A 13,523-nucleotide genomic window follows, 5' to 3' on the forward strand; every position below is an offset into this window, starting at 1 on the left:
CAGCACCAGGCTGGCCGCCCCCCGGCATTATTTTTTTTCACGCGGCGCGCGAGGCCCCTGCTCCGCCACGCCCCAACATGCCATGCCGCCCCGGCCTGCGGATCTCGGCGCCACCGCACGAGATAATATTCCTCGTCGCCTTCCTCGCGAGACCAGATCAGCCAGGCTGCTGCTGCGCTCTACTAGTAGATGGCTGCGATTGACAAGGTGGCAAGGCATGCGGTTGGACTAGGGATGGCAATGGGTACCCGAAACCCGAGTACCCGACGGGTTTTACCCGATAAGAAGGCGGGTATGGAATGATTTTTCTACCCGTGGGTATATTATTGGACAAAATCCTATACCCATTGGGTATGGCGGGTACGGGTGTGGGTTTATACTACCCATACCCGCCTACCCGTGGATAAGAAATACCCGCAGGAAAAACAAATGAGCCTAAGTATCTAACTCATTTTAGCCCATATGACCTATGAATTTAGCTCAAATTCAATTAAACCCTCCTAGTATATATATTGTTGAACCCTCTCTAACTCATGTTAACCCATATGAGCCATTAACTTGTTGAAATGAAGCTTGTAATGATTTATTTTTCATGTGAATGTCTAATATTTATATGTAATACTCGGGTATGATTTCGGGTGTGGGTTACCCGACGGGTAAAAATTACCCGACGGGTACGGGTATGGAATCATTTTCTTACCCGTATGCGGGTACGGGTAACCCGACGGGTAAAATTTAATCCTAACAGGTACGGGTATGGGTGGCCACTACCCGACGGGTATATACCCGTTGCCATCCCTAGATTGGACACGGGCGACCGGGCGCCCGATCGATCGATCGGTGCCGCCGCGACGCCGGCATCTGAATCGGATCCGTCCAAGGCGCGCGGGTCGCTGTCCGAGAGAACATGAAAAAGATGGGTGAGCTCCGGTTGGCGGATCGGAGCGCGTGCGCGCGTGCGTGTGCCGACGCCATGGCGGTGGCAGTGTCAGCGTCGTAGCATCCGGATCGAGCAACGCAACACCCGGCGCCCGCGGGACCTGCTTGCTCATCGACATCGGTAGCTGCCACCAGCCAGTACCACATCGATCGGGTGAGTACATTGCTCGCGGCGACCGGCGACGTCGCTGTCGGTTCCTTGTTGCTCCTGTCGTTCGACGAAAAGGCAGCGAGAGCGCATGGAAACTCCCCCGCAAAATACCGATCCGCGCTCGACTTCTTTCGGGTGCGGTGCAGATCCAATAATGGTCCGGGGGCAGAGCCTGAAGCAGCCAGCAGGGGCAATCTAATATTCTAATCTACCACTACCAGTAGCTCGCTGGGTGCCTCGCCTCGATCGGGACCAGTACGTTACGTGACACACCGTACATGCACCTGTCTGATCATGTGACGAGACGGCCGTTCGAGATGGGCTCGGAAGCTGAAAGCGACAGAGCAAAGCTAGCCTGCGGTCACCGAGCAATTCATGCGCTCCGAATCGAGTCAATTCACCCCTGTTTAGATACATAAAGTTTTTTTGGTAAAATACTGTATTACTTTCATTTGTATTTGATAATTATTATTTGATTATAAGTTAACTAGGTTTAAAAAATTCGTCTCGCAAATTACAGACAAACTATATAATTAATTATTTTGTTTAATGATATTTAATACTTCACGCATATTATGTGATGAGAAATCTTGTAAAATTTTGGTATTTTGAAGGCAAACAAGGGCTTAATCAACCAGCGCGTGAGGCCGTGGCAGAAAGCAGCGTCGCTCAACGGCGACCGACACGACAGCACGCCGTCGACCTGTCGCGCCGTACCTGGCCCGTACGGGGCTCGTCGGCGAACGAACTCGATCGCGGCCCGGCCGGTGGTCCTCCTCCTCACTAGTCAGTAGTCACCCCAACCAGCTCCTGCACCACTAGCCCCTTTAATTTGAATCCCCTGCCAGATTTAGCAAGGGGAGTAAACATAATTACCGAAGCGTGCTCGCAGTAATTACCTTCCTTTTTCTGCGATGGGATATTCCGCCATTACTTGGCGCCACTGCTAGTGCTAATCCAGGGTTCCATCATACGGTAATCATAGCCGCAACCACTTCCGCTTCTGGACGTCAGTCCAGTCACGATGATACTCACTCCACCATTCCATCCAGGCATCCACTGACCAGAAAGAAGAAAAAAAAAACGAATCGCCACTATTTACTGCCTGATGGGCTCCCATGTGCAGTGTTGGACACGCGGGCCACCGGCCACGTGGACCTTCGCAGATGAACGCCGAGAAAAAAAAAACTTTTCCCCCATGCTCGAGCTCAACACTGCCCAAGCGTGTTAACTCGTGAACATTTGGCTGTCTACATTTTTTTTTGCATATCCTTTACGGAGAATAATTTTAAAAGTTAAAACAGATCGGGGCCTGCCTATCCATCTGAAAACTCCAAAGCGCGCAGGCGTGCGGCTCCTGAGATCGACCGGCCTTTTTTTTTTTCTCTACGTGGATAACAGCTAAACACCACCGGACATGACAGAAGAGATTGCTCGGTGCAAGCAAAGACAAAAAAAAAGGAAAAACTAAAAAAGAAAAGAGGAGCTCGAGCTGTACCCTTGCGCACCTGTCTCCAGCGTCCGCCGTGGACCGAGCCATTCATTTACTCCACTCTTCTTAACCCCGCCCGCCTCCTCTTGATCCCCCAACGAAAGCCCCCGATTAGTTAACGCGAACTGGCCCTGTATATAAACGCCACCGCGCGCGCGCGCGCAGCGACAAGCAGCGCCCGCATCGGAGAGCACGGCGCGGCCCCGAAACCGAGGGGAAAGGGGGGGAGGGGAGGAAAAATACAGCCGCTGAGGGAGGGGGACAGCTAGGGAGACTGCCAGAGGTGCAGGGGCGGTGGGTGGGCGAGGCGATGGAGAGCGAGATGGCGGACGCGCCGGCGGCGATCCCCGCCCCCGCCGCCGAGCCGCTCGCGGCGGTGGCGGAGGAAGGGGAAGGGGAGGGGGCCGAGGCGGTGGGGTCCACCCTCACCATGGAGCGTGTCGCCGCCGCGAAGAAGTTCATCGAGAACCACTACCGCTCGCAGATGAAGAACATCCAGGAGCGCAAGGAGAGGTACCCGCCCCGCCGATCCCGATCCCCGCCCGGCCCCTCGTCCCGGGCGCCAATTCCAGCTGCTGGCCGCTCGCGGCTGGTCTAGATCTCGCGCGCTGCCAGCTCGATCGAGGGGGGGTTGAGCTGGGGCGGGCGTGGCTCGAGCTCGCGCAGCTGGAACTTGGGCGCCCGAGCAGCTCAATTTGGGTGTAGATTTTCGTGCGGTTGCTTGTGGAATGCAGGGCGGTGGGTACTAGTAGTAGCAGTAGCTTGCTGGCCATGATTTCAGAGTTTCTCGTGTAGCTTGATGTAGGATGTTTTAGTGAAGTATGGTTCAGTACACCCGTCTTTGATTCTGGGATGTATCACCTCTGACTGCATCTCGAGGTCCGGGTTGCATGTTTTAGCTGTGACTGTGGGAGGTAGTTCGCGGATGGGAAGACCTTATTACAGTAGTTGCTTTTGAATGCTTTGTGTCTGCTCGATGCATCAGGCAGAGATAGTTCAAATCTGCTCGGTGCATGTTCTCCTTTTTGTTTCCCTTTTTTTGTTTGATAGTGTGTAAGCAGAGTTCATTGTGTTAGTTTGAAATCACTATCAGGTTTTGTGCTGAACTATGAATGGACTATCTGACGTTCTCATGATCTTTCCATTAATAGACACCGGATGGTGATGTACTTTAAAAATGGATGGACTTGTTCAATTAATTGTGCTAGTCATTTACCTTATTGGGAGTAATCATTCATTAATGTACATCACAACATTTCCAGCTTTGGCTTACCTTTCTCTCTTTACCAAGCTGTAAAATCGATTCCCTTCTTCTTGCTGAAAAGGAAACAATGCATCAGGTGCCAGTTGTATAATGGATGCATACTGAAGTAAAATTCTTTTCTGTGCAATACATCAGATGCTGGTTGGATATAGATTATACGAAACATGCATGCATTTGATTTATGACCTATTATTTCTGGCTCTTAATTAGGTTATTGTTATTGTTTTTGAGCCTCATTCTTTGGTATTACAGTTTATTCTAATCAGATGGCCTTACCCTGGAGACCATGACCTTTATTTGAAGAATGTGCATCTTTTACTCCCATTTTAGTATTTTTCCATTTACAGAATCTAATGCATTGCAGGCGCTTTAAATTGGAGAGGCAGCTCGCTTCTTCTCAAGTTCCCAAGGAGCAGCAAATCAATTTAATAAAAGATCTAGAGAGGAAGGAAACTGAATACATGCGACTAAAGAGGCACAAAATTTGTGTGGATGACTTTGAGCTGCTCACTATCATTGGGAGAGGTGCTTTTGGAGAGGTCGGCAAACTGACTTTCAACATATACTTTTCGACATGAGCACTTTTGCTAAATCCTAATAACATATGCTACTGTTGATGGCGGCGCATCCGTGCATGTAGTTGATGGCGGTGCATCCTAATATCTTACTTTTCGGCAAATTGACTCTCAACATATGCTACTGTTGATGGCGGTGCATCCGTGCATGTAGTTGCTGTAGTTTCCTATGTCCATAATGCTTAAAGTCTAGGGAAAGCAAGACATGCTTTATATATTTCAGATATGGGAAGTGGTTACTATATTCCAACTGCTGCTTTTGCCTTTAATATCTTATTTTCTGACATTTTGGTGCTCTTTATAATGTATACGACAGGTTCGACTTTGCCGAGAGAAGACTTCTGGCAACATTTATGCAATGAAAAAACTCAAGAAGTCTGATATGGTTGTCAGGGGCCAAGTAAGATAGCTTCCATTTTTGGCTATTATGGGTTCTGCTTTGTAGTTTATCCTGGCTCCATTGGTTGGTTTGTGCTTCATCTAATTACCTGGTTGTAAATATTATTTATGTGGAAGTGCTTTGCTTTCTGTGAATTCCTTTTCCAGTCAGTATACTTTTCCCCTATCTTGAACTATCAACTGATATTGAAACAATAATCAGTAAAATAAATAATGCAGTCATTTTAGGTTAGTCATCTACAAAACCCACATCCCATGGTTTCTCATATCAAAAGCATGATTATATTTTAATTGTTTGAACTTCATTTTTTCTGAGATAATTGTAAGATGATGTGTCAGAGAACCAAGAAACAGAAAACACTAAAGCTACAAGCCTTCAAGGGTAAATTTACTGAGCTTGATAGTACCCATTTATATTTTACGGTCCAGAGGATTTTTTGAATTATCCATTTAGTTGATATGTTTTCATTATCATAATACAGTGACTAGGAACTTTATTTGAGACCATAAACACTTGATTTTGTTTGGATAAACCCCGCTAATGTTGCCTGGATGCCTTATTCAGACTCCTGAACTTGTCATTCATCTCGTAAATTTTCACTGTTCAATTCTATTATGTATTTATGTTTGATGAAATCGCCCTGCTGAAGAAAAGTTACTAGCTTGAGATCTAACCATTCAGGACAAGCTGTACGATGAAAGCTCTTTTGTATTAGAATCACTCTGATGTTTTTCAAGAGGCAATTTAAAACTTAGCTATTAAATGCCCTGCTGACTTGTTTGTGATGAAAGTTCTTTTTACCAGAATCACGCTGATGTTTTCAGATGACCATAAAAAATATTTGTGGTCTATTATTGAGTTAATGGATTTCTTTATTATCTCTGTTAGGTTGAACATGTTAGAGCCGAAAGAAACTTGCTGGCTGAAGTGGCTAGTCACTGCATTGTGAAGCTTTACTACTCTTTCCAAGACGCTGAGTACCTTTACCTTATTATGGATTACCTCCCTGGTGGTGATATTATGACCCTTCTCATGAGAGAGGATACCTTGACTGAACATGTGGCGCGATTCTATATCGCAGAAACAATTCTTGCTATTGAATCCATCCATAAGCATAACTACATCCACAGGTTACATATCTTTATTTAAAGGCATCTAGTGTATTGTTGTTCTGCTACTTTTCTGATTTATATTTGGTTTCTTATCATTTGCAGAGATATTAAGCCTGACAACCTGCTTCTAGATAAGAATGGTCACATGAAGTTGTCAGATTTTGGGCTGTGCAAGCCAATTGACTGTTCTAAGCTCTCAACCTTGAATGAAGATGAACCCATGGGTGATGACAGTCTAAGGGAATCAATGGATGTTGACAGTTCTCTGTCTGACACAGCAAATGGTAGAAGATGGAGAAGTCAACATGAACAACTTCAGCACTGGCAGATGAACAGGAGAAAATTGGTATATATATACTGTACTGTTTACAGATTTGGCATTGCAACAATAAAGGGCGTACCCAGTGCCGTAGGCTTCCCGCACTGTGCGGGGTCTGGGGAAGGGTTGTTTTTAAGCCCCAAGCCTTACCCACACAAATGTGCAGAGGCTGGGGCTCGAACCCGGGACCTTCCGGTTTGGCATTGCAACAATCTTTTATAAATTTTCTTTTGCTTGCATAATATCTTTATCCTTACCAGGAAAGAAAATTGATACCATTCATGTACAATGTCCAACCTCAGTATTTCTTAGTTGCTTTTCTTACTTCGAATTTATGTTGATGCCCAGGCATTCTCAACTGTTGGGACACCAGACTATATTGCTCCAGAGGTTCTGCTAAAGAAGGGATATGGAATGGAATGCGACTGGTGTGCTTTATTGGAATAATGTTTTCGTAATCAAATTAACATTGAGACACTTGTATGCGTCTTGAATTTTAATAACTAGTATCTATTGTACTCTGTTTTATTATCAGGTGGTCCTTGGGAGCTATCATGTATGAGATGCTTGTTGGGTATCCACCATTTTATGCCGATGATCCAATAACTACATGCCGAAAGGTTTGTTTTTCATAAGAATATTTGCTACAATTAACCAATAAAGACATAGTTTCTTTGGCTTAGTTTTACCAGTTTAGCTTATTAATAGTTTGGTGAATTTTCTTTGGCTTAGTTTAGCTTAGGCTTATAATCAAAATAATCGTCGCTTATGGATATAAGTCTTATTTTAACCTTGCCCATCAACCTCTTGAATCATTATAAGCTTATGCTGCCTTTTCCTAGAGTGCTGCACTGATATCTGTTTTCCCATCATTCTAGATTGTGCACTGGAGAAACCATTTGAAGTTTCCAGAGGATGCAAGGTTGTCAAATGAAGCAAGAGATCTCATTTGCCGGTTATTATGTGATGTTGACCACAGGATTGGCAGTGCAGGTGCAGATCAAATAAAGGTAGCACCCCTGTCGCAGAAAAGAATACCTTAAAATACAGTTCTTGTCTTATTTACCAGTGTTTCCTTGTTATGTTTACTAAATGTTCTCCTTTGCCATTAGGCGCATCCTTGGTTCCGAGGAGTTGCATGGGATAAACTTTATGAAATGGAAGCAGCATTTAAGCCTCAAGTAAATGATGAATTGGATACACAGAATTTCATGAAATTTGAGGAAGTAAGTTCTTTGCACTCAGTTTCTTACTGCTCCACAATTCTTTAGTCATGAAATTTGAGGAAATAACTTCAGTCGATCGCCAGCTATTATTTTGGTTAATAAGTTTACTCTTGTTCCAGCTCTTGATTCTTCAAACTGTAAACCTTGTTAATCAACAAATAAGTATTGCCTTTGTAATATAGCTTATTGACAGTCTGCTGGTACTGCTAGATTGATTTTCTTGCTCTTTAATCCAACTTCTAGGAACATTAATAATTTTAATGTACGAGATTATTAGGAACATTAATAATTGTAATGTAGAGATTATTTGGGTATCTATGTTTTCTGTATCGAATTTGCACGACTATGGGATGTCTAAGTTTCTGCCTTCTTAGCTTTACACTATTTTAACTTTCTTGTATGTTATTGTTAGCCTATGGATCACATTTCTCCAACTTACTCATTTCTCTGTGGCAGTTGGAAAATCCTCCAGCTAGAACAGGCTCTGGGCCCTCAAGAAAGGTATGCATGTACATTCAGATTGAGGAACTAGTCTGAAATCAGGATAAAAAAATCACCGCAGCTCTAATTTTCGTCATCTATTGCGTTCCAGCTTGCTAGTATATTGCCAAATTGGTTTCCTGGGTTCATTTTACATCTGATTACGATTTTCTCGCACCCACTATTCATGTTAACATGCTGTCATAAGAAAATTAGATGGATTATGTTTTATTCTGAATTATCCATATTCTTATGTACTGTAGAAGAACAAAACACTACTACTATACTATTACTGTTATAAGGCACGGTATTCCTCCATTGCCTAACAAAGGTTAGAGCGTATGCTATTTACTAATAGAACAGCTTCTGCACCACTACCTCAAAGTTAAAACTTAAAACCACCTGCCCATCTTAGTAGACTTTATGTTCATCTACTAATCTTACATATACACATCTATTTTTTCTGTCGCACTCTCAATCTCTTATGTATCTTTTGTGGAACAAATATACAGATGATGCTAAACTCCAAAGATCTGAGCTTTGTGGGGTATACATACAAAAACTTTGATGCCGTTAAAGCAATAAAAATTTCAGGTTTGTCTCCTTATGACACTATTGCCCTATCAAGGAGTTGAGTGTGTGTTTAATTTTCCAAGTAGTCGTTTTTCAGGGAGCTTAATTGTTCCGCACTTCCACTGAATTACCAGTGTTTATGTGTAGGTGTCCATGGCATGTAAATGGACATTATATACTAATTTTACTTCTGAAAGACTGAAACTAAAAATGCATGCAGATCTGCAAAGGAATTCATCTCTAACAAGGCCCTCCATTGGTTCGATATTCGGTAACATACTTTTTTGCCAATGACATGTAACCTTTATTGTGATCTCACCACCGCCTACTCTTGTCTTATTCGGATATTACCAATCTCAGGTCCACCAGGCATGGATTCTCCTATGGAAGCAAACGGAAGGGACACACATATGCACACAATTTCATCTGCTGATCCAATGATTCCCTAACTGCAGTTCTATTTGGCCTATGCAAAGTTCTGCACTAAATCAGCACACGAACGCCTGGATGATGTGGTTCCATCTGGACAACCTGCTTGTTTTTAGCCAGGTTTCTGATTTATTAATCGTGGGCAAGCGTTTTGTAGAAATTCAACAAAGTTTCTAGTTGTAAAATAGTATGTCAAGGACTTTAACAAGGTCCCGAACCATCAAAGGAGGAACAAACTCCAACTTCGGATGTCATACTAGATTCCGAGGATGATCTTGTTACCAAATATAAGAAAGAGAAAATTAGTCATGTAGCATTGAAAGGTTGCTACTTCTGGAAATTACTATTGCTGGAAAATACTGCGGAAAGATGCCGCTACGTAAATACCATTGAAAGTGACAATCCGTTTTGGAAAATACCATCCTGTTAACTTTTTAGTTAAGATGACTTTTTCTTCTCTAACAAAGATAAGAAATTGTCAACTTTACCCTTAACTTCATGGCAGCGGCAACTCAAGCCTACTCCATTCATCTAGGTGCTTCTTCTCCATCGTAGCCATCACAAGTAGCAGGTCACATTGCCACCCGATTTTTCCTGAGGAAGGAACAAATCAGCTCTCCACAGATCAGCTCATCTCCTCTTATACTCCATGAGCTGAGTTGCACATCCCTAGTAGGGCATGTTGTCTCTCCGTCAATTTTCGTAGCACCACCAAATCCATTAGGCAATCCCAACCCATATTCTATCCGTCAATTTTCACTGCACTCTGAATTCATTAGGCAATCCCAAGTTCCCAACCCATAGTGTTTATAGATAGTGTTTATATTGCCATATCAAAGACATCACATTAGAAACTACACTCTACAACAAGTGGTGAAGCTAAATGTACCGCAAATTCTCATTTATGACACTGTTATATACGTATTTGACTCAGTGGAGCCGACTACGGTGGCAAGCTCGGCTGGCTTCACCCCTGAACAGCTCATGATGTCTCGGTGTGGATTCCTATTAAAATTCTCTTTTCTCTGCCTATCATATTTGTTCTCCATTTATTATGAAGATACCACTTTACTACCAATGCACAACTTGTAGTTTCTAGCGCATTGGTTTAGGTGTTACACTGGGTCTTGCATGAAGTTTTTTCCTCTCTCCACTCTCTCATTTATTATGGTGTCACATAAGCTAAAAGTCTTATATAATGATACAATTAATGCTATGAAAACCATCCTACATGGAGGGTTGTTGGGATTAAAGCTGGACAAAAAACTTGTGGCTTGCTAGCTCGCTCGGTTTGGCTTGGCTCACTGAAAAATATTACTAAACCAAGCTAAGATTTTACTTTATCCGTCTCAAATTATTAGTCGTTTTGACTTTTCTAGATATATAGATTTTGCTATGCGCCTAGATATAATATATATTTAGATGCATAGCAAAAATTATGCATCTAGATACATATCAATTTTTTTGTGATGTAAAGGAGTCCAGTGCCTCTTCTGGTATTGAGAAGGACAAGGGGACCATAAGATAGATTGTGAAGAGTCTTTATTTTTGGAACCATTTTCGCAATTTTCATATCCATGCTCAGCTCTTGTAATTGTTTAGTTAGCCGTGTTTCATAGCCACTAGGCTTAGGACTCTCCAAATCCTCAAATATATTTTTTTCCTTTTACAAATTTCTTGTGCTCTGTGGCTAGTGACAGATCTCGATTTAAAAAAAACAGGTGTACATAATCTCTAAAAAATGTTTTTGTACTTAACCATATTTGAAATAAAAATTATTATAGCTAGTTTGACACATATATTATTTTATAAGCTAAAAGTCATTACTTAAACATACATTCTCTTCCTCTTTAGGCAATAGTTTCTCATGATCAGATAGTAAAGATTTGACATGTCATGTCTTGTGTGTGGTAGTCTAGTACATTATTTATAACTTATGTTAGTTGCTACAAGCTAGCACATAAAATATCTATTATTATGATATTTTGCTTCACTGTATTATTTAAAGTGTTGCATGGCATATTTTCTAACACGTAGAATAATACTTCTTAAAATAGAATAAGACTTCTCTATCATTTAGCTTGAACCAGCACCCGTATGCATTAGAGGAAATTAGAACTGGGTCCATTGTAGTGGCGCTCAACCCCTCGATGTACACAAGATCTTTGCAATGGCACATAGAGAATAAAAACTAATGATTAGATAACTGATAAAGAACAAGTTCATATATCAATTAATTCAATTCACATAACCCTACAAGTTAACAACACATTAAATATATTAGTGCACTAAACACAGACATATCTCAAAAAATAAGCAAATCAACATTCGAAAAGAAAATAAGTAATTAATTGCTAATATGCAGCATGGATACAACTACATATATCAGTATCCATATTACTCCAACACAATTGTCCGCACGTGTGACTTATCTGGGGTTGAACAAAGCCTTAGGAGTTGGGCTGTGGCTGGGAGCAAAAACAAGTTCTTTTGCCAATTTGTCATCAATATCAAATTTGTCTTCAAACCATTGATCTTTTGCAAAGTAGCTCAACAAATTCAGCACTGGAATTCGAAATCCAGACCGTTTAGTTGCGGTGTAGACCAGAACTGAAGAACACTAGGTTAACACTGATATTGTTCTGGTCGTTGGATGACCTTTGTCCGTAAAAAACTCTTTCAATCGTCAAATACTGCAAATTGACAAGATAATGATGTCAATCTAAGCATTAATTGCAGGTTGCAGTAGAGAAATTCAACTAAAATGAATAATGAAATTTAACTCTTGGTCTTTTTAATGAAGGACACGTGGGCACTTTTTTATTTTCCTATTTTCTTCATCAATTCTTGTATGGTAGGTTCTAGCCAACTATCATTAGCCTCGTTTCCTATCCTTAGAATCAGGTTCAAAAATTTCTTGTGTTTCTGGGCTTGCCGCAAACTATCCAGTAGATGCTTAAAAGTGGATCTCCAATCTAAATCCATCGCATCCAAGATTTTGAACCTGACCTTAATAGGCAGTCCTTGGTTCCCTTGTATAACTGCAAAGCCCAAAAGTTAGAACAAGGCTTCAAATTTTTGGCAAATTTATAACAAAGTTTAAATTTTTTTGGTGAACTTATAACATGATTTACATAATTTTAGCAAGTTGTTTTTTTATGATGAACGAACTAAAATTGCATGTTTCAGTTTAAACTTCATGCAAGTTACATCCATTAGCAGTACCACACTAATCGACAAATGGCACAGGACTATCAATCGATCAACTGACTAACACCCAACAAACAACCATTGTTATTTTTTTGATAAGGCAACTACTGATTTCTCCCAAAGAAACAACACGATGCCTGACTTCGGCAAAAGAAAAAATTGCACCACAACTGAGCATTAAGCTATCCAAGAGCAGCACTACGCTTGACACTTCTACCAGAGCAACAAGCTAGGCTACGTGACAATTTTGGAATAAATTTATAGAATTTTGTGAATCTAGAATATTTTCTATATAACTTTGGCAAATTTAGAACACAACTTGTAGATTTTTGGCAAATTCAGATCATGATTTAAAGAATTTAGGTGAAATGGGAACATATTTCGGGTGATTTTTTCCATGACAAGCAAAACCGAATTGCAAGGTTTAGTTTAAACTTCACCCAAATTACATGCATTAACAGTACTACACAAATCAGCAAATAGCACAAAGGACAAACATGTTAAAACACTAGTATGCATGACACTCCTACCAAAACAACAAGGTAGGCTACCATCCAGCGATCAATTGACCCCCGCCCCCCCTCTTGGCTTATTCTCCTTCAGCGGTAACTCCACTTCTAAGCGCTCTAGACTATTAGTACAGAGAGCTCAGGCGCCACGAATTAGGAAAATAATCGAGGAAATTAGAGCGTGAGGGGAAGAAAGAAATTACCTCTCCAAAAACTCGACGAACTGCTTACTCAATTTGGAATCAGGGGCACATACGGCTGGCGGGGGGATAGCGCTTCCTTCCACAAATGCCCTAGAGATCTTGCCCCCCATGTGGCATATGTCTCTGGGGACCATGGGTTCGGCGATGTTAGCATTCTACGTGGACGGGATGATCGCCAGTGCTTGTATCCGCGGCTTCTCCTTCTCCCCAACCTCAACAACATCCACATCCATTGCTGTTGGTGGTGTTTATCCTCCTCCCACCATTCTCGGGTGCGGTAGATGAGACTGGGTCGGCAACAGAGACGACGACAGTGGAGGAAGGGTTCGGATTCAAGGGGGGTTTACTCCCTGTGAAACGGGAAGGCCGAGGAATCGGCGAGTTGGCAGGTTTAGGGAAGACAACGCGTGAAGGTGGGCTCGGCAACTTAGGGTCGGGGGGAGCTGTTGCCGAATCGAACCGAATCGGTCCCCTGATGTGCTAAGTTTTTTTTGAGAAAGCTGTCGTGCTTAGCTGGAGGGTGGAGGGGAGGGGTGCAGGCGTCTCCTGTCAAAGTCGGTTTGGGACATATAACGATAATAAGTAAATAATATTTGCAAAAGTCTTTGTCACCGGCAGAACGACACACCCTGCTTGTTTGC

At 42.2% G+C, this 13,523-nt stretch overlaps 1 protein-coding gene across 1 annotated transcript; it reads left to right on the top strand.

Annotated features, from left to right (window-relative positions):
• Positions 1-2,762: 2,762 nt before the first annotated feature.
• Positions 2,763-9,317, top strand: LOC120673395 (serine/threonine-protein kinase tricornered-like). Its single transcript, XM_039954211.1, has 13 exons — positions 2,763-3,095; positions 4,211-4,385; positions 4,738-4,821; positions 5,710-5,951; positions 6,036-6,279; positions 6,601-6,680; positions 6,788-6,872; positions 7,131-7,262; positions 7,365-7,478; positions 7,935-7,979; positions 8,471-8,552; positions 8,752-8,802; positions 8,892-9,317. The coding sequence occupies exons 1-13, from the start codon at positions 2,893-2,895 to the stop codon at positions 8,978-8,980; spliced, it is 1,626 nt and encodes a 541-aa protein (XP_039810145.1). The 5' UTR covers positions 2,763-2,892; the 3' UTR covers positions 8,981-9,317.
• Positions 9,318-13,523: the final 4,206 nt, after the last annotated feature.

The sequence above is a fragment of the Panicum virgatum genome, chromosome 5N, assembly GCF_016808335.1.
Source record: "Panicum virgatum strain AP13 chromosome 5N, P.virgatum_v5, whole genome shotgun sequence".
In the NCBI taxonomy this organism is placed as follows: Eukaryota; Viridiplantae; Streptophyta; class Magnoliopsida; order Poales; family Poaceae; genus Panicum; species Panicum virgatum.